Source organism: Pelophylax lessonae (genome assembly GCF_965119305.1).
Source record: "Pelophylax lessonae genome assembly, chromosome: 4".
NCBI classification, from domain to species: domain Eukaryota; kingdom Metazoa; phylum Chordata; class Amphibia; order Anura; family Ranidae; genus Pelophylax; species Pelophylax lessonae.
In genome coordinates, this window is record NC_138771.1 from 235036409 (window position 1) to 235058846 (window position 22438).

At 41.4% G+C, this 22438-nt stretch overlaps 1 protein-coding gene across 1 annotated transcript in view; it reads left to right on the top strand.

The window, feature by feature from the left end:
• Window positions 1-22438, top strand: part of LOC309552408 (uncharacterized protein) — a 171797-nt gene that overhangs the window by 66163 nt on the left and 83196 nt on the right. The window contains exons 6-8 of the mRNA XM_082253358.1: window positions 5473-5586; window positions 5673-5836; window positions 18771-19413. Coding sequence (XP_082109484.1) covers window positions 5473-5586; window positions 5673-5836; window positions 18771-19413 — 921 coding nt within the window. The remainder of the gene's footprint in view (window positions 1-5472; window positions 5587-5672; window positions 5837-18770; window positions 19414-22438) is intronic.

Here is a 22438-nt window from a genome sequence, read left to right on the forward strand (position 1 = left end):
ATTTGTTTGCTATGAAGAGTTGGGATGAGCTTAAAGTGATTGTAAAGTCTTGTTTTTTTTTCTATTAAAATAACAAATATGTCATACTTACCCGCTCTGTACAGTGGTTTTGCACAGGGCAGCCCCGATCCTCCTCTTCTCGGGTCCCTGGCTAGAGCTTCTGGCCCCTCCCTCCTGTTGAGTGCCCCCACAGCAAGCAACTTGCTATGGGGGCACCCAAACCAAGTCTTTACAACCACTTTAAGGTTTGGTCCAAACACAAATCTGGCCCAAACTGAATGTAGGCACCGCCGAGTCCTTGACAACCGGTGATGTCACTGGTTCCAACACACATATATGGCTGGAAATCCCCAGCCATGTAAGCAATTGACCTGAGATAGTTACTCCTTACTTATTCACATAAGGGGAGCTGGTATATGTTCCAGATTTTAATCAGACCCCTGCCTGCAAAGCCCCACAACCACTGAGCCAGGATTGTGGGGAAGAGGACCTTGTCCTTATCAACACAGCGACAAGATGCTTTACCAAGGGGCAGACACTGCAAGGACACGGCAATATTTTTGTGTGCGGGGGGGGTCCTCCATTAACATGAATGGAATCCCCAGCAATTTGTTTAGAAACGCAATTAGGCTGCTGGGAGCTGTTATTTTGCTGGCAATTTAACTATTTCTGCTCTGGAGCATTTTTTTCATTTTTTGCAAATATGTACAAATCTGCTTTTTTGGCTATAAAATGATTTAAATCCTCAAGAACCTTATATAGTTTTTGAAAGCAGAGGCCTTGTAGAAAAAAAGATAGCAGTTACAGTTTTTTATGTTGTACAATATTTTTGCGCAACTGTTTATCAAACACATACGCTTATGAAAAAGTATAATAAAATAAATTTGAATGCACACAAACACAATATAATACCAAATTTTTTGATAAAATATAAAATATGGGGTTGTGTCAAGTAAATAAATACCAAACATGCCAAGTTTTAAAATTGTGTGTGCCATAATATTGCAAAAAACAATGGTACACAAAAATCTACATAGGCGATAAATTAAAAGCATTTACAGCTCATCAGTTTAGCGTTAACGATGAGCTATAGTGGTAGAATTATTGTGCTCACTCCGATGTTCTCGGTGATATGGTTTATGTTTATATACATTGTTGTCTTGGATCTTAAAGTGTATGCTTGATGCGCAAGTTACTCTGTTGCGCTAATAAGTGCACTTTTGGATATTAATATACACCAAGCGCAATTAATCGCGTTGTGCTAAAAAAACACAGTTCTCAGCTCTTTTGTATAAGGTAATAGAGTGCGCCTAGCAGTACCCAGTAATACAGGTACACAGGCTGTTATCACATTGGATGCTCAATAGAATGTCCTGCCTAAAGCATTGAGCTCCGTTTATTTATGGGACAACAAAGGGACAGCAAAGGGATAACAGCAGGAAGTGATGGCAATACAACATCAGCCAATTAGTTCCAAATGTACAGTCTCATGACATAAGTTACTCACATAGAATCAGCCAATGACACACCTGTATACATTCAAATATACAATAGAGAGGGGGAGTACACGATAGTGAACGAGTGTAACAGCGTGCACGGCTTCCTGTCGTTGGTGCGTGGAAATTCGCACACCGTAGTTACCAATGAAACCAATGTAGCGGAATTCACACCTAACACTACACAATAAAACCAGCGCATAGAACAGTGAATGCTGCTCTAATCCAACTTGTGCATGCATTCCCCCCACTACTACTGGCATGAATCTCATCAGCAAGGCTCAGAGAACAATGCCTATAGGATAATACTACTGTTCCCGTAGACGTGAGGCTATCTGCAATGGAAAGAGCCATGCTGTTTCCACTATGGTGATAAGGCACAGTAGAAAGACATGAGAGTGTATCCCTTCATAAAGGCAGATAGATATCAAAACGATATTGACTTAACAGAGCAAACATATCCCCTCTGAGCAAACAAATCTGCACGTTATACAGGGGCCCCCGCTGGTGGTCATATCTTTGCTGATTGATCCTTGAACTCTGCACTGCAATACACATAGATCTCTACCAGCAAACAGACCTGCGCATAGCGCATGGAGTGTTCACCGGCGGAGATGTCTATGTAGAGCAAACGCGTCTACACATCTAAGGGAAGGTTTTCACTGCCAGTAGTCTTTCCTCAATGTCAGTTTGCCCATACATGCTCTAATGAGCATATTGCAAGTAAACCAACAACAGGAGCCATAATGACAAGCTAAATAAAACACATCCTGATAAATGTCCACACTAGTCCTAATAAAATTTCCACAACAACATGTGCACATGCTGTTCCACACTTGCATTTGTGGGTGTGTGTGCAGAATAATGTGGGTTATATTTCATTTTTTTGTTTTTATAAATTTTATTACAATTTTTTTTTTTTTTACCTTTATATTTTATTTAACTTTATTGCTATCACAAGGAATTAATAAACCTCCATGTGATAGCATTGGGCAGTTGACAGGTTTACATTGACATTAATAGGGTTCAGATTTGGCACCCTAACTTTAGTTATGTTCTCCAACCCAGATATCTTTTGCTTACCACTAGTGATGACGGTCAATGTGGTTTAACCACTTTACCACCGGAGGATTTTCCTGCTAAAAGACCAGGGGTTATTTTGCGATTTTTTACTGCGTGACTTTAACGGACAATCGCGCGGTCGTGCGACGCTGTACCTAAACGAATTTCACGTCCTTTTTTTCCCACAAACAGAGCTTTCTTTTGGTGGTATTTGATCACCTGTGCGATTTTTTGATCACGCGCTATAAACAAAAAAAGAGCGTAATTTTTGCAAAAACAACAATATTTTTCACTTTTTTTTATATGAAATTCCCCCAAAAAAAAATGTAAAAATCAAAATTTTTTAAAATTTTCGGCCAATTTGTTTTACGCTACCTATGTTTGGTAAAAAAAATCGCAAAAAGCGTATTTTGATTGGTTTGCGCAAAAGTTATCGCGTTTACTAACAAAGGGAAAGATTTTTGTCATTTTTGGTGTTTTTTTTTTTAACGAGTAATGGCGGCGATCTGCGATTTTTTTTGCGGTACTGCGACATTGCGGCGGACAGATCGGACCCTTGACTGACATTTTTGACACTTTTGGGGGTACCAGTGACATTACTGCAGTAATCAGTGCTATATATATGCACTGTTACTGCAAAAATGACACTGGCAGGGAAGGGGTTAACAGTATTGGACAGGGAGGGGTTAAGTGTGTCCTAGGGGCGTGATTCTAACTGTGTAGGGACATGTCTACTAGTGTAAAAACAAAGATCAACAGTTCTACATAGTAGAACTGTTTGATCTTCACTTTTACACAGGGAGAACTGACAGGTGGCTTGTTTACACAAGCCGCTCTGTCTTTCTCCCGCTGTAGCGGCGATCGTAGTGTGACCGGCGGACATCGGGTCCGCCAGTCACACTCCCGCACTCCTCCGTGAACGAGCCGAGGCGGGCGCGCGCCTCGGCGGGCGCGCGCCCGCCCGCTATTGGCTCTGGAAGGAGTGACAGGCGAGCGACGTAGACCTACGTCACTCTGCCTGGCCGGGGCCGACTGCCGCAGTAAATATACTGTGCGCAGTCGGCAAGCGGTTAATGTTGTCTAAAAAGATCTCCTGATCTCATGTCAATTTTCCTTCCAAATGCAGCTAGTTGGCTTTTTTCAGGAAACAATAAATCAAACAGATTAGATAGCCTGTTCTGGTTAATATTGTCCGCTCCCCTTATTAAGTGGTACCAAACGAATTTGACAGTCCAAAAACCCTTATCCTCTCCCTTTTCTATTGACGTAGACATGCTACATATTTGTTTTTGGACAGTGATCTAAAGCAGCTCTGTGGCTGAGTTACGTATATCAAAAAGAAGACGCTGCAAAATAAGAGGTTAACTGTCCTACTGCTCATTCCAGCGATCTTCCATTTGTTCCAGACTTACAACCACCTGAAGAATTTTAATATTTAACACTTTCAAGAGTGTCAGATGTCTGCATCACCTGTGGTTCCATCCACTAACCTCCACATCACTACTGTGTCCTATAGTCCTGTAGAAGCTAGTGGCAGGAAGCACAGAGAGGCAATTTCTCTGAAAGAGAAAAACGATTCCAGGAACCCTCTTCTTTTTAAGGGCATGCTTTTTGATGGTTTGAAGACAACACAAGAGTCAGTATAACAGCCATGCAAGTAAAATTTCACAATGTGGTAAGAAATTGCAGCTCCCATATTTATCTCATAATAGGTTTAGTTTAAAGAGAAAAAAGGCAAAACAATGTTTGTAATTTTTGTGAAAATTTGGGGAAAAACTATTTCCTCCTTTTGCTTTGTTTAAAAGAAAAAAAATGTTCCACTAAAATTCTTAGCCCATGGCTACAGAAAACATATCCATTAGACATGATTCATTTTGATTCACAACTGAAGTCTTCACCAGACACTTCTTTTGACTGAAAGAAGTAACTGAAATATGCTCTAAGGAGATTTTTAGCATTTAATTTGTAGATGTTGCTGCAGCTCATTTTCAGAAAACTAACCACCAGGCATATTGAGCCTGATAATATGTAATGTTACAGGTTATTTTTTATCATAACTGGTGTTCTTGAAATCTAAACTCACAGTAAACATCTAACTGCATATGTTCTGTACATATTTGTAAATGATCTCACCTGCTAAAATAAAATGTATGATAATGTTTAAAGTAGAGCTATAGGCAAAATATTTTTTTTCATTTTGGAAAGGGAGCAAGGGAGGGTTATAATAACCCCTGTCAGATTTTTTTTCATAATCTGTGTCCCATTTCCCTTCACTTCCTGTCACATTGCCAAACAGGAAGGCAGATGAAATCTCTGCAAATTAAAGGGATTCCTTGGGAACCTCCAGGTCACCAGAACTAGTGTCCCCATTGGAAGATTCCTCCCTATATTACTTTTTAAAATTTTTTTTTACTTTCACTTTCAATGACATTGGTGAACAGGACAAATAGAGAGTGTGAATATCCTTAACAGGGACACCAAAAGTTTTTCCTTTATTTATAGTTTACCCAGTATATGTGATCCACCCACTCCTACCACACTGTGTAAATAGGCTTCTCCAGTGTAGTAAAGCAGCACAGCTTGGTCCTGTTTCACCACAGTCTGCTGATTACACATTGAAAGAACAGTAGCACACTAATAGGGTCTTTCCTTACTTCTCCTGTAGGCATGTTGACTGTGTTAGACTGACAGCACTCTGCAAAACAATAGCAGTTTGGTTGGCCAGGAGTGCCAACTCACACCCTTCTTCTAACTTTAGGAACCAAAAATAAATACATAATTTGAGTAGTTATAACAGTTGTATTTGTAAATATGTTTAATGATTTTAGGTTCAATTCAGTTGATTAAATTGTATTTTATATCTCTTAAAGTTTAATTTTGAATGGAATACAAATAATTCAATACACTTTTACAGGAAAGAATGAATGTCTGCAAATATTATGACAGTGATTCTGGTGCTTGGCTTATCTTACCATTACTTTGGGAAATGAACTTGGACTTCGTCTTGCATCGTGTGCAGCAAGTGAAGGTACCTTTCTGAAGAAGTTATGTTAAATCGATGTAGGTATACCATAAATATTTCACCTTGGCTGTTCTGTTCCTTTTTTTTATCAGGAAGCCCTTCCTGCCATCACTGACTATAAGGAAATCCTAGCTGCTTTGAGACTGTGTAATTATGATCCAGATGAAGTAATCTCAATGTTTTATGCTTTGTTTGGTGATAGCCTTGGAAACACCATAAACGAGCAGCAAAACTTTGATCCAGTTATTCTTCAAAGGTTGGTCTAATCAAATCACTGTTACATACTGTAGGTTCACAGTAATTTTTCCTTCAAATTGTATCTTTTTTTTCTCTTAAACAGCCTGTCTTACACTGGAAACAGTCTCTTTCATATGGTACTTTTCATTTATGTACCCCTGTAGACATGGGGTATCTGTGATTTGGAAGATTTTTTCATATACATAAATTATAATGCCTAAATGTGTCAAAATAGTTGGTTAGTCTTATTTTTCAGATGTATCAACTTCTGCTCTCTCAAGACTACACTTTATAGTGGGAGTACTTTATATAGGGAGCTTGAAGTTTCATTCTCACCCGCTCAGTTACAAAAAAAACTCAGACTCTCCTATACCTCGTCTATTAACACAAAAACAGGAATCATAGTATATATTTATATTGCACCAGTAAAATGAACCCCTGCCGATTTAGCTAGAATTTTTCTGAGAGTATCCCTAAATTTCTGGAGGGGCTGTGCACAGGAATGTTTGTTCCTCCATCTGTGGTGGTATTTCCTAAAATTAAAATTTTGAAAGACATTTCACCCTGGATACGAAAAACTACTCTCAAGCCTAATAAACATACCCAACTCCACTATCTTTTCTACAACATACTGTAAGCTGGAGAACAGGTAGCAGGTGCAAAGCTCCCTGGGACAATCAGTCTTTCAGGCACAGATACCAAATCCAGTGAGGTAGTGACAAACAGTGCAGTGTTTATTGGTGCTATATACAGGTGCCGTACAGTGCTTTAAGAAAACAAACAAGCAGGAGAAATAATAACAAAACAAAAACCTATCCCGTGTCCCGGCACTTACTACACACAAAGCAGGCCCTCACTAACAGGCTGAACAAGCCTACAGCTTGTCAGCTTCCAAAGACACAATCTGATAAGTTTACTGACCTTCCGCTCTCATAGACAAACCTTGTCTGATTTCCCAGGCTGAGAGAGCCCTGCTGTCTGTCTCAGGTGAGTTTAAATTGGCCTGGGGAAGAGGACCAAGATCCAAACTGGATCATGGATCAGAGATCCCTAAAGGTATACGAGTGATGCCTGGGGGATGTATAAACCCCGAACAGGACTTTTCCTGGCTCTCTCTGGGATGCTCTGCTACATATCCCCCAACAGGAGTGAACATGGGACAGGGCATCTACATTCCCCATCTCAACACCTGGCCTGTGTTTTACAGTGAAGGAGTAATCTTGTAGAGCCAAAAACCACCGGTTCACCCGTCTATTAGTCTCCTTCTTTTGGGTCATCCATTTCAGAGGAGCATGGTCAGTTATCAAATCAAACTGGCGCCCTAACAGATATTACCTTAGCTCGTCCAAGGCCCACTTTATGGCTAAACATTCCTTTTCAATGACTGCATACTTTCTCTCGTGTTCATTAAGCTTTCTTCTCAGGTACACCACAGGGTGTTCTTCCCCATTGTGTACTTGTGACAATACTGCCCCAATACCTACATCAGACGCATCCGTCTGAACTAAGAAATCCTTTGAGAAATCAGGGGAGTACAACACTGGCTGTGCACAAAGAGCCTTCTTTAAAACTTGGAAAGACTCCTCTGCTATTGGGGACCATTTCACCATTACTGATTCTTTTCCTTTCGTAAGGTCGGTCAGTGGGGCAGCTAGAGTTGCAAAATTCGGGATAAACCTCCTATAGTACCCTGCAATCCCAAGAAAGGCTCTGACCTGCTTCTTGTTTGCAGGGCGTGGCCATTTTTGGATTGCTTCTACTTTGTTTAACTGCGGTTTAATGACTCCACGACCAATAGTGTAGCCCAAATACCTGGCTTCCTCTAAACCAATGGCGCATTTTTTTGGGTTTGCTGTAAAACCTTCCTTGAAGAGGGAATCCAGAACAGCCTGTACACGGGGCAAGTGAGACTCCCAGTCAGTGCTATGTACCACTATATTGTCCAGATAGGCTGCTGCATACGGTCGGTGAGGTCTTAGGGTCCTGTCCATGGCCCTCTGAAATGTCGCAGGGGCATTTTGCAACCCAAAAGGCATTACTGAAAAGAACCCTCTGGGGTCACAAATGCAGTCTTTTCTTTGGCGCTACCAGTCAGGGGTATTTGCCAATATCCTTTGGTCAAGTCTAAAGTAGTTAGATAGCGGGCTTTGCCAAGTCTGTCTATAAGTTCGTCCCCCCTGGGCATTGGGTACGTGTCAAACTTTGTCACTGCATTGAGTTTTCTGAAGTCGTTACAGAATCTCCAAGTACCATCCGGTTTAGGGACTAAAACGATGGGGCTAGACCAGTCACTATTGGATTCCTCAATGACATCTAGCTCCAGCATCCTTTTTACTTCATCACTAATGTCCTTTCTCCTCGCTTCGGGAATTCGGTACGGTTTGAGCTTGACATGGACCCCAGGTTCAGTAACAATATGTAAGATCCTGGTACTTTCAGTACCTTTCTAGCCTCTTACTTCCGCATTGCGTTCCACCATTCAGGTAGGTGGAACGCATATAGCTGCATGTCTCTTTAACATCTGATGACGTCATCACTAGGAGCCGCTCTGAGCGGCTATTTCAACCGACGCTGTGCACTCACAAGGTGTTCGTGCAACCGCTCGTTATACATCCCTGTCTGACGCTGCCGAATCCTCCAGCTATCTTCCTATACCTGGATTGACCGGAACCTCGCTACCTGATCCTTTACCTCGCTACCTGATCCTTTATCTCGCTTACCAGCTAGTGATAAGTACCCCGCAGGGGATCCCTTCCTATCAAGTCACATGCTATCTATTCTTGCATATTAAGAACTGTTGCTAAACTCTAGGATATATGCACTACAATATCTATCACCTGCATCGTTACCTAGATTGCTAGCTCTTGAGCCTACTACCACCTGTAACTTATAACCTTGCATTAACTTAGCATCTCCTGTAAACTTCATCTGCTATCCCCTACCACCTGTTACTTGTACATGATTGCTAACCCTCCTGCATACTATCTATTACCATCTGCTATCGCTCCTGCAACATTACTACCTGAGTGCCTATCATTAATTGCTATCACTACTCAAACCTATTCCTTCAGTATATCACCTCAATACTATTGCATAGATATCTATCACTCCAGCAACATCTTATCTGAGTGTTTGTGTATGTGCATACTGAAGCGGGCTGAGCCACTATGATGAGTCAGGAGAGTTGGATAAGGTGATTCAACACATCTCTACAAGACTACTGAGTGGAAATTCTGCAGCTGCAAATCCAGTTCACTAAGTCAAACCCCAGAGCGTTACAGATTGCACGAACCAGAAAAAATGGATTCAGCAGAATTAGCCACTCATGTGATGCACCTAACACAAAAGGTAGATGCATTAATTGTTTCTCTTACCGAAGTGCAAAAATAAAATCAGACTTTGAGACAGCAGATAGCCCGTGTATCACAGCTCACTGCTGCTCAACCCCGTGAGCCCAAAATAAACCCTCCACAATTGTTTACAGGTGATCGGAAAAAATTTAGTGAATTTAAAAGCATGTCAATTGCTTTTTAATTTAAAACCTTGTACTTACAATACAGACCAAATTAAAGTCTGCACCACTATCTCATATATGTCAGGTGATCCACGGGCTTGGGCAGACTCTCTCTTTGAGAAAAATGACCCTCTTCTCAACTCCTTTCCTGCGTTCCTAGCAGAACTCTCTAGCCTGTATGAAGACCCAAATAGGCAGAGTACTGCTGACAGCCAATTGAGGGCTTTAAAACAGGGAAGGAGACCTGTTGAAGACTTTGTAGCAGAGTTCAAGAGATGGACCCTTGATTCAGGGTGGAATGATGCATCTCTGCGAACCCAGTTCAGGCTCGGGTTATCCAAAGCCGTTAAAGACGAGCTCGCCCGAGCGGATTTACCTGGCACTTTGGATGCCTTAATACAACTCAGCATCAATATTGACAGACGTTTACGAGAAAGGAAGGCTGAGAAAATGGGATTACCATTACCCAATCCTTCTCGGTTTTCGTCCTTTGACCCTACTCCTATGGAGGTAGGAATCATACGCCCACCATTATCGTCTGTTGAACGAGCCAGGAGAAAATCTCAAAATCTCTGCATGTTTTGCGCTTCCGCTGATCATCTGATAAGCGTCTGTCCCCTTGTCCGCAAAAAAGAGGGTGAGTGTTCACATGTATTACTGGCGGGATTAACGACTTCTTTTTCTAATCCCTATCTTTTCATTCATTTGATCTTACAGTGGGACCAAAATAGAATCACTACCAAGGCTATGATCGACACAGGATCTTGTGGGAACTACATTGATACTAGTTTTGTTGCTTTGAATAAAATACCTATTATTTCAAAACCTATTCCTGTCTCTGTTAGTTTAATTAACGGTATTCCGTTATCTTCTGGTCCAATTACCAATCAGACACAAGCACTTCTTGTTACTACTAACGAGTCTCATGTTGAGACCACCTCCTTTGATGTATTACCTTCACCACATTTTCCCATTATTTTGGGGCTTCCCTGGTTACACATACATCAACCAAACATTGATTGGAAGACGCGGACACTAACCTTCCCCTCTCACTATTGCGAGACCACGTGTAACCTCCAATCTTATAAAAAAATCCTGTCCATGGTGTCAGATGAAATCACACCACCACCATGCTATCAGGATCTATCTGAAGTCTTCCTTGAGAAAAATACTCAAGTATTGCCTCCCCATAGGGACTATGATTGTTCTATTGATCTACTCCCTAACAGTAAACTACCTTTCGGACATGGTTATCCTCTATCTCAGGATGAACTTTCTCATCTTAAGGAATACTTGGATGAGAATTTAGCGAAAGGGTTTATTAGACCCTCTACTTCTTCCACAGCTGCAGGACTTTTCTTTGTCCGCAATAAGGATCTAAGTCTCAGGCCTATCATTGACTATAGGCAGTTAAATACTATCACAATAAAGGATCGCTATCCTTTACCTCTCATTCCGGAACTCATTGAACAAGTGTGTGGAGCCACCTACTTTTCGAAGTTGGACCTAAAAGGGGCATACAATCTCATCCGTATCCGTAATGGGGATGAGTGGAAGACGGCATTCAGAACTAGATACGGACTATTCGAATATCTAGTGATGCCCTTTGGATTGTGTAATGCTCCCGCAGCATTCCAGCGGTTTATAAATGACATCTTCAGAGACCTACTCGATGTTTGTGTTGTAGTATATCTGGATGATATACTCATTTACTCTCAATCCTTGTCTGAACATGTAAGACATGTAAGACTTGTGTTGTCCAGATTACTCGCACACAATTTATATGTAAAGCTGAAGAAATGCCTATTTCATAAGGAAGAAGTATTATTCCTAGGATACATCATATCAAAGAATGGCATCAAGATGGATATGAGCAAGATATCATGTATTCTGGATTGGCCTGTACCAACAACTCGTAAGGCATTACAACGATTCCTTGGGTTCTCAAACTTTTATAGGAAGTTCATCAAGAACTTCTCTTCTATTGTAAGACCGCTGACACAACTTACAAGTGTGAAAAAAACATACAAATGGTCTGAAGAAGCAAATAAAGCTTTCCGCTTGTTAAAATCAAGCTTCACTTTTCTCCCATACTACGCCATCCAGACCCATCCCTCCAATACATCCTAGAGGTGGATGCGTCAAATATGGCTGTAGGAGCAGTTCTTTCCCAACGACCAACGAATACTTCACCACTCCACCCAGTTGCTTTCTTCTCTAAAGCACTAAGTAGCCCAGAGGTGAACTACCCAGTGGGTGAAAAAGAGTTGCTTGCCATAAAACTAGCACTTGAAAATTGGCGACATTTACTTGAAGGTACCCGGTTGCCAATACTCATATATACAGATCATAAGAATCTCCAATACCTTCAGACCAACAAGACCCTTTCCCATCGGCAGGTACGTTGGTCATTATTCTTCCTAAGATTCAATTTCTTAGTGACCTACACACCTGCAGATAAGAACAAGTAGGCGGATGCGTTATCACGGTTAACCGAAGATAACTGTGCTGAAATCCCTTCACTTCCTATAATACCCCATGACCGTATTATTGGTGTTGTTCGTTCCTTAAAGGAAGAGATTCTGCACAGTCTAGGACTGGATTCACCACCACCACAACTAAGTGCTGATGCAGAAGGCTTCCTCTACTTTGACAACAAACTCTACATACCTCCTGGTATGCGTACTAAAATCTTGGAACTATCACATGACGTACCTATGGCAGGACATATGGGTATGACTAAGACATTTAATTTGCTCACCAGGCAATTTTGGTGGCCTGGAATGAAGACGTCTGTACAGAAATTTGTTTCCTCATGTGACATCTGTGCAAGGTCCAAAATTGACACTACAAAACCATCTGGTCTACTTTGCAGTCTACCAATACCCAAAGTTCCATGGGAAGTTGTGTCTCTAGACTTCATAGTAGAATTACCACCTTCCAAAGGATTTACTACCATCCTAGTGTCAGTGGACCATCTGACAAAGATGGCACATTTCATTCCTATTCGCAGACTACCTTCATCTAAGGAAACAGCGGAATTACTAGTGAAACATGTGTTCAAACTACATGGAATTCCAAAGACTCTTCTATCTGACCGGGGTTCACAGTTCATCTCTAAGTTTTGGCAAGCTCTATGTCATATACTACGTATTGAGCGAAAACTTACTTCCCCTTATCACCCACAGACCAATGGACAAACTGAAAGAGTCAACCAGTGTATTGAACAATATTTGCGTTGCTACACCTCATACCTACAGGATGATTGGGTGGACCTCCTCCCTTTGGCGGAATTTGCTTATAATAATGCAACCCACAGTACTACTAAGCAAAGTCTGTTCTACCTAAACTATGGGTTTCATCCCACACTTCTTACACCACGCATCCTACCATCAAGTAATCCAGTAGCCTCTGACTATCTCACCCAAATAAAAGACTCTCTGGGTTTACTTAACACCACCATCTCACATGCTCATAGCCAACAAAAAAGGTACTACGACCTTCGTAGAAGACCTTCTCCTCAATATACTATTGGGGATCTTGTTTGGCTATCTACAAAAACTTGAGGTTGAAAATCCCCAGTAAAAAGCTTGGACCTCTGTTTTTGGGACCTTTCCCAATCGAGAAACTCATTGGGACATCTGCAGTTCGACTTACTTTACCGGCAGATCTTAAGATACACCCCATTTTCCACGTATCTCTACTAAAGCCACATATACCCAACCAAGGAATTAGACCTACCATCTTGCCTCCACCTCCAGTACAAGTTGAAGGGGGAGAAGAATTTGAGATTAGGGAGATTTTGGATTCTCGTATCCACAGAGGAAAACTCCAATATCTCATCAGATGGAAAAACTATGGACCCCAAGATGACACCTGGTTGGATGCTTCTGACGTTCACGCATCCAGGGTTATAAAAAGGTTACACTCAAAATACCCTGAGAGACCAGTGCTATAGGCCTTCTGGAGCCGGCCTTATGGGGGGGTACTGTAAGATCCTGGTACTTTCAGTACCTTTCTAGCCTCTTACTTCAGCATTGCGTTCCACCATTCAGGTAGGTGGAACGCATATAGCTGCATGTCTCTTTAACATCTGATGACGTCATCACTAGGCGCCGCTCTGAGCGGCTATTTCAACCGACGCTGTGCACTCACAAGGTGTTCGTGCAACCGCTCGTTATACATCCCTGTCTGACGCTGCCGAATCCTCCAGCTATCTTCCTATACCTGGATTGACCGGAGCCTCGCTACCTGATCCTTTACCTCGCTACCTGATCCTTTACCTCGCTTACCAGCTAGTGATAAGTACCCCGCAGGGGATCCCTTCCTATCAAGTCACATGCTATCTATTCTTGCATATTAAGAACTGTTGCTAAACTCTAGGATATATGCACTACAATATCTATCACCTGCATCGTTACCTAGATTGCTAGCTCTTGAGCCTACTACCACCTGTAACTTATAACCTTGCATTAACTTAGCATCTCCTGTACACTTCATCTGCTATCCCCTACCACCTGTTACTTGTACATGATTGCTAACCCTCCTGCATACTATCTATCACCATCTGCTATCGCTCCTGCAACATTACTACCTGAGTGCCTATCATTAATTGCTATCACTACTCAAGCCTATTCCTTCAGTATATCACCTCAATACTATTGCATAGATATCTATCACTCCAGCAACATCTTATCTGAGTGTTTGTGTATGTGCATACTGAAGCGGGCTGAGCCACTATGATGAGTCAGGAGAGTTGGATAAGGTGATTCAACACATCTCTACAAGACTACTGAGTGGAAATTCTGCAGCTGCAAATCCAGTTCACTAAGTCAAACCCCAGAGCGTTACACAATATCATGCTGAACTGCTGAAGTCGTACCAGGTAACTCTGAAAATTTCTCTATATTCCTTATCAGGAACTCTCTAGCTTCTTGTTTTTGGGAATAAGATAGGGTGTCTGGAATCCTGACCTCAGGGACCAGAGGGGGCTCAGTACCCCTAGATGTTACAGGGATGGACCTTGCAGTTAAGGCCAGCCTATCCTTCCAGGGCTTTAACAGATTAATATGGTAAATCTGCTCTGGCTTCCTTTTTCCTGGTTGATGCACTTTATAATTGACCTCCCCAACTCTTTCCAATACTTCGAAGGGACCCTGCCACTTAGCTAGGAACTTGCTCTCGACAGTGGGAACTAACACCAGGACCCTGTCACCAGGTGAGAAGACACAGAGTCGGGCTCCCCTGTTGTATATTCTCTGTTGGGCTGCCTGGGCCTGCAGTAAGTGTTCCTTTACCATAGGCATGATCGCTGCAATCCTGTCCTGCATTTGAGCGATGTGCTCAATGACACTTTTGTGGGGTGTCTGCTCCCCCTCCCAGGTTTCCTTGGCTATGTCTAAGAGTCCCCGGGGGTGTCTCCCATAAAGCAATTCAAATGGAGAGTATCCCGTAGAGGACTGGGGTACTTCCCTGATGGTGAACATCAAGTACGGAATCAAGAAGTCCCAATTTTTCCCATCCTTGTCCACAACCTTTTTTAACATATTCTTTAATGTTTTATTGACGCGTTCTACCAAGCCATCAGTTTGAGGGTGGTTTACGGAGGTTCGCAACCGGGTCACCTTAAATAACTTGCACAACTCTCTAGTTATTCATGACATAAATGGAGTGCCCTGGTCCGTATGGACCTCCTTTAGGGATCCCAACGCAACTGAACACCATGAACAACTCTTTAGCAATGTTCTTAGCGGATGCAGTGCGCAAGAGAACTGCCTCGGGGTAACGTGTAGCATAATCCATGATTACAAGAATGTGTTGATGACCCCGGGCAGACTTGGGGAGTGGACTTACGAGGTCCATGGCGATCCTCTCAAAGGGCACTTCAATAATGGGTAAGGGCACTAAAGAACTTCGGAAGTGGGGTAGTGAACTGACATCTGACACACAGGACAGGATTGACAATAATTGTCTATATCTTTCTGTATCCCAGGCCAGTAAAACCTGCGTAACACCCTTTCAGTGGTTTTTTCAACCCCTAAATGACCTCCCAGTAAGTGTCCATGAGCCAATTCCAGCACCACCCGTCTGTAAGGCTTAGGGACCACCAACTGTTTGATACAATAAATCTTCATTGCTGCTGAAAAAAGGAAAACAGGGCCTGTCCCCTGGTTCGACAGGTACATCATTAAATATTACTACATTCTCCCAGGCCCTGGCAAGGGTAGGGTCTTTTCTCTGCTCGGTACCAAAGTTTTCCTTGTGTACATTAAGAACAGCAAACTCATCAGAAGGTTGTCCACCTTGACTGGCTGTGGGGACTTCCTCAGGCTCCTCCAGTTCGCCTGCCATAACAGAGAAAGGAAAATCCGGGGAACCTTGAGAGGGATCCCTTAAACCCACATTGTCGGTGATGGCCAGGCGTTCTGGCTCCGCCACTGAGTCAGTTACTGTGACCGAGTCGGGACGGTCCCACAGTTCCCAAAACTTAGGGAAGTCTCTACCAATGATGCACTAAGTGGGGCACAAGTCCGACCGGATGGGTCACCGTACCTAAATCAGTTTCAAAGCGAACAGTAGCTATAGGATACTCCCGAGTATCACCATTTACACAGATCACAGCAACTTTTTTTGCATTTAAATTCACATTTTCAACCATTTCTGCTTTAACCAAAGTCACCAGACTTCCCGAGTCCAGCAAGGCCGCAATAGGCTTATCATTAACAGTCATTTGGCATATGTGTTTTCCTACACCTGGCGCAGCAGCGCATGAAACAGCAGCAAACATAGACTGCCTTCTAAGAGACATGTCACACCGCATGGGTTCATCTATCAACGGGCAGTTTGCTGCAACATGTCCCAGTTCCTGGCAACGGAAACACTTGATGTTACCACAGTTAGGTATGTTGACAGGCAATGGCTTCCCTTGTTTGGGACGCCAAACTTCAGCTCTGGCACCAAAAGTCCTCCCCCCTGTCTCCTAGCCATGCTGACCACCCACTTCCCCTGGAACAGTCTTACCGGTTGCCTGGGGAGACCGTGGCTTTGGGTGGAATGTCTATGCGGCTGTATGGGTGGTGACCAGGCTCTCTGCAGCATAGTACCCCTCAACGAGCTCCACCAGGTTGTCCGCCGACTTGGGGTCTCCTTGACTCACCCACTTCTGCAGAGGATTTGGTAATGACCTCAGGAACCGGTCCATGACCACACGCTCCACAATTTGTGGCCCAGACAAGGACTCCGGATGTAGCCATTTTCGCGCCAGGTGGATTAGGTCAAACATCTGTGATCTTGGGGGCCTCTCATATCAGAAGGACCAGCTGTTGACCCGCTGGGCTCGAATGGCCAAGTTGACACCGAGACATGCCAGGATTTCCTGCTTGACTTTCTCATACTCTCCTGCATCCACGGACTCCAAATCATAAACGGCCTTCTGCGATTCCCCAGTAAGTAAGGGAGTGATCAATCCTGCACACTGGGTTTTGGGCCAGCCTTCCCTCTCAGCGGTTCTCTCAAACGTAACCAGAAAAGCCTCTGGGTCATCATCAGCAATCATCTTGGACAGGAAGCGACCAACATGGATGGCTGAGGAGCGGTCTCTACCTGTTTCTGTTTTCACAGCAGACTCCTGTGCAAGTGTCTGCACCACCTCAACCAGCACCTTTCTGTCTGCTTCTGCAGCACTTGCCAGTTTTTCAAACATCAACTAGGTTTGATTTTGTATAGCACCAATCTGTTCTTGAATCAAAGAGTTCGCTTGCTGCGTTTGCTCTTGTACAACACCAATCTGTTGTTTAAACAAAGAGTTTGCTTGCTGTTGTGCAGCATTGGATAACACCAACTGTTTGAGGATTCCCTCCATGTTTAGTCACTCCAGGTACTGGCCCTTTAAGTAGTAACTTACTACCAGTGCCCGCATCCTCCACCATATGCAAGCTGGGGAACAGGTATCAGGTGCAAAGCTCCCTGGAATAAGCAGTCTTTCAGGCACAGATACCAAATCCAGCGAGGTAGTGACAAACAGTGCGGTGTTTATTGGTGCTATATACAGGTGCTGTACAGTGCTTTAAGAAAACAAACAAGCAGGAGAAATAATAACAAAACAAAAACCTAGCCGTGTCCCGGTACTTACTACACACAAAGCAGGCCCTCACTAACAGGCTGAACAAGCCTACAGCTTGTCAGCTTCCAAAGACACAATCTGATAAGTTTACTGATGTTCCGCTCTCATAGACAAACCTTGTCTGATTTCCCAGGCTGAGAGAGCCCTGCTGTCTGTCTCAGGTGACTTTAAATTGGCCTGGGGAAGAGGACCAAGATCTGAACTGGATCATGGATCAGAGATCCCTAAAGGTATATGAGAGATGCCTGGGGGATGTATAAACCCCGAACAGGACTTTTTCTGTCTCTCTCTGGGACGCTCTGCTACAATACCTTTGTATATCAAATCATAAAGGAATAGTGTCACCCCCCATCTACTGAATGCAGCCCAGAGTGTAATTTCGAGGCTTTGGAAAAAAGAGAGGCGTTCTACTATTCTAGACTGGAAGGTAGAAGTGGATAAGATAGTGGAGGTGGGTTGTTGGGTACTTCTCAAAAGAAGCAAGACAAATTCTGTAATATTTGGTCTGGATAACTATACTATTTCAAGTACACCACCAACTGCAATAAACCCTCTGCCCACAAATTTAAAAAATGCGGTTGTTGCCTAGTAGACATGACAATAAATCCCCTAAGTGGGAGAGGTGTGAATCTCTGGTGCTGTTACTTTTACATTGTGGGTTTGATTTAGTAAAACTGGAGAGTGCAAAATCTGATGCAGCCATGGATGGTAGCCAATCAGCTTCTAACTTCAGCTGGTTCAATTAAGCTTTGACAAAATAAAAAAACAGTAGGCTGATTGGTTTCTATGCAGAACTGCACTAGATTTTGCATTCTCTAGTTTTAGTTAATCAACCACAATGTATTCTTACAAGAACACTGGTATACTTCAGAGATAGTGATAAACAGACAAAGTCACTGTGAGTTCCAATGCTTACTGTACCTGATTAATGTGCTCTGCATCTGGTACTTGGTTATGTTATCTACCTACAGCTAACATTTACTCTGATACCTGTTTCTTTCTCTTTCTTTCTCTTAACTTTAAATTAGGAGAAGTAATTTTTTTTTTGAATTTACAGTGTTAATATAATTTCTTCAACTGAAAATGTTAATTACGGTTAAAGCAATAAGTTCCTCTATCATGCAGTTACTCAGGATTTTCACTGTGGGAATAGCCAAAAAGTTAACCTTAAATTTATTATTTGCACATTTTCCACTATTGTGTCTTACAGTATGTCAAATATCTATACCTTTTATGTGCTGTACTTTGCCAGTTATTTTTCTAATTTTAGTATTATGATGATAGTGAAGGATCTTTTTTTTTTTTTTTCACCCTTAGAGATATAGCTAAAAAGGAAAAACAGATACAACATCTAACAAAGACCTTGCAAGAGAAAGAAAATGTACTGGAAAATTTGCTCTCAAAGTGCCGATATTTAAATGAAGAAAATCGTCTTCTAGTTCAACGAACAGAAAGCTTGAATGATAAAGTGGCAAAATTACAAGATGAACATGAAAAATACCTAAAAGCAATAACAGATATCAAGAGCCAAAATGTTCAAATAACAAATTCCATGAAAAATCATTTACCTTTAAAAAAAGTCCTACTGCCAAAAATGTTAAGTGAAGTCCGTCAGCTTTATGTAGCAAATGACCAGTTAAGAGTCCATACTGCAGGCAGTCTGTCAGAGATAAGCCTTCTTGTAGAGCAACTGAAGAACACAGTAGTGAGCATGCCTAGCTCCACCAAAGAAATTGAAGAGATTCGTGCTCTCTACCAGAGAGAGTCCTTGGAAAGAAAGTTGCTATACAATCAGCTTCAAGAACTTAGAGGAAACATCCGTGTATTCTGCAGATGTAGACTGGATGATGGAAAAGGAGGACACTTAGACTTTCCAAAAGAGGATGAAATTATAGTTAATCAAAATGGAAATAAGAAAAGGTTCAGATTCGATCAGGTCTTTCTGCCACAATGCACTCAGGTACAATATAGCCAGTAAAACACAATATTGCTGCGCTAAGGAAGATACCTCACAATAAAATCTCTAACGGGAAAAGCAGCCACACTAATCCGGAACATTACAGATCATAAAAATAGTGAAACAATATCTGTGGCGCTAAACCCTAAAATACAGTCCCAAATAAATGAGAAGATAGCAGTCCATAAAGGTGCATCCCACACTTGTAAAAGGATGAGGCAGCTTCAGAACCGAAATACCACCACCGGACAGCTGTCCGGTGGTGGTATTTCGGTTCTGAAGCTGCCTCATCCTTTTACAAGTGTGGGATGCACCTTTATGGACTGCTATCTTCTCATTTATTTGGGACTGTATTTTAGGGTTTAGCGCCACAGATATTGTTTCACAATATAGCCAGTAGCATAAAATACAGTAGTGAATAAAATGGTATAAAGCGGTATCTTTTCCTTTCAGATTCCAGATGTCATAGGTTACAAAAAGCAGCAAGGTTTATATCTGCTTGTTGATAGCAACATGGACAGTTTCCTTTATCTCAGTTTCCAAAAATCCACTCTGGGGTCTACATACATAGCCTTGCCAGTAAAAAATGGAATCACAGTACAAAATATTATTCTTATCTTCTATTATTATTTTTACAGTTCAGAAAACAAAACATTTTTACCTACTGGTCTTGTGACTGCTTTCAAATTACATTACTAACTTGCATTGTAATGTTAAAAGGTTGGGGGAATTGCAGGAGTGTTAAAGAGAGTACTAGCATAGGTAGGGATGAGAGCAGTCTTTACACTTAAGTAGTAAAAGGATATCTAAACCCAAGAACAAAAATGTGATAATATATTGAAGTTTACAGTCCTTAGATTTAGTGACTTTATTTGTTTTCATTTTTCAGGTTAGAACATGAGTACAGAAATACCTGTTTATCTTTTCCAGAAATGCAGTGTCTCTTCTCTTCTCTTCTCTTCTCTTCTCTTCTCTTCTCTTCTCTTCTCTTCTCTTCTCTTCTCTTCTCTTCTCTTCTCTTCTCTTCTCTTCTCTTCTCTTCTCTGGAATTGCACTGCTATAGCTATAATTAAAGCTGCTAAAGCTATATTTAATAGTTCAGATATAAATTCTGTTTTGGGTTCTTCTTTAAACAAAACCTTGTATTTTTGTATCATTTGTCCAATGAGGGACATAATACTGTAGTAAGTCTAGAACATAGAGAATATACTGCTCACTTCATGAGGTCTCCATATAACTGTCATCTACCATTATGTTACAGTTTTTTTGCTAGTTTCCTAGGAAGTTGGACACACTGCTGTGGAAAACTCCAATTATATAGTTTTGTGATTCTTCTCTTCTATCAATATTTTTATTATACTATGGATATTTCTGTGGTGACTTCAAACAACACCTTACATAAGCTTCAGAAGGTAGTCTCTTCACATGAGCTATCCAGCTTGGTGTGTCCTCATAGACTGAAGATTTTGGTACTGTACTTGGTGCTTTCCAGAGTCCAGACTATAGTGTACTGTGTTAGCTGCAAAGCGCTCTCAAGGTCCAGGGCCATGGCACAGCCTTTGGTGTGACTGGTGTGATCTCTGGAGACACATTCTGTGGGTAAGCCCATGGACTATTCAAAAATGTGAGCTTCAGGCACTGGGCTTTGCATTGTGGTGCTTTCCAGAGCTGTGGGTACTGAGACAATAAGCCACAAAGCTTTTTCTGTAAATCCAGAGCTTTGGCACAGGTGTGATCCAGTCTCTGGAGACTTACTTTGTAACCTATAAATAGGAAGAAAATTGACTTGGTATGTCATCTTTGGCCTTTGAACTATGCCTTTGGGCACTTTCCAGACCTTGTGTACTGTAACAGTTACCCACAGAGCATTTTTCCTCTAAATCCATTCCAGAGCAGTGGCACAGCAACTGGTGTGAACTAGTCTCTATTTAGAGGAAAAAAGAAGAAGCAGTGCTTGGCGCTGCCAATATATGCGTTAGAAGTGTGGAAGGTAGAAACTAGTATAAATAACACAGATATCACAAATATTGCAAATGTTATGCACGATTGAAAAAAGTGGTGGATGTTAGATAAATAAGTGAGGTATTAAATATTCAAGAGGTAAAAACAGGAATAAAGTGTAAAAGCATAAAACCTAAAAAACAATATTTAAATGTATGCAGAAATATAAATAGGTATGCAAAAAATGAATAAATAGAAAATGACGTATATATCCACAATATACTCCAGTAAAAAATATATATAGTGCCCTTCAAGTGAGGGTGAAGTGGTGATGTTGAAACAATAAATAAATATATGAATTCAGAAATGGTATTATAGTGCAGTGAGTATTTGGTGATATGTAACACAGGTGTATAAGTGATGATAAAAAGGTATAGTAGAAGAAATTAGTAAATATAAATTAATTTACAGTGACTCACTGTAAATTAATTTATATTTACTAATTTCTTCTACTATACCTTTTTATCATCACTTATACACCTGTGTTACATATCACCAAATACTCACTGCACTATAATACCATTTCTGAATTCATATATTTATTTATTGTTTCAACATCACCACTTCACCCTCACTTGAAGGGCACTATATATATTTTTTACTGGAGTATATTGTGGATATATACGTCATTTTCTATTTATTCATTTTTTGCATACCTATTTATATTTCTGCATACATTTAAATATTGGTTTTTAGGTTTTATGCTTTTACACTTTATTCCTGTTTTTACCTCTTGAATATTTAATACCTCACTTATTTATCTAACATCCACCACTTTTTTCAATCGTGCATAACATTTGCAATATTTGTGATATCTGTGTTATTTATACTAGTTTCTACCTTCCACACTTCTAACGCATATATTGGCAGCGCCAAGCACTTCTTCTTCTTTTTTCCTCTACATATCTAATATAATCTCTAGTAGATTATATTCTGAAGTGGGCTGCAGCCAATCGTTTTTTTTCTACCCCCTCCCTTCGATATTATCCTAAGCGCGGATTCCTTTCCACTCTTGATTCAACTAGTC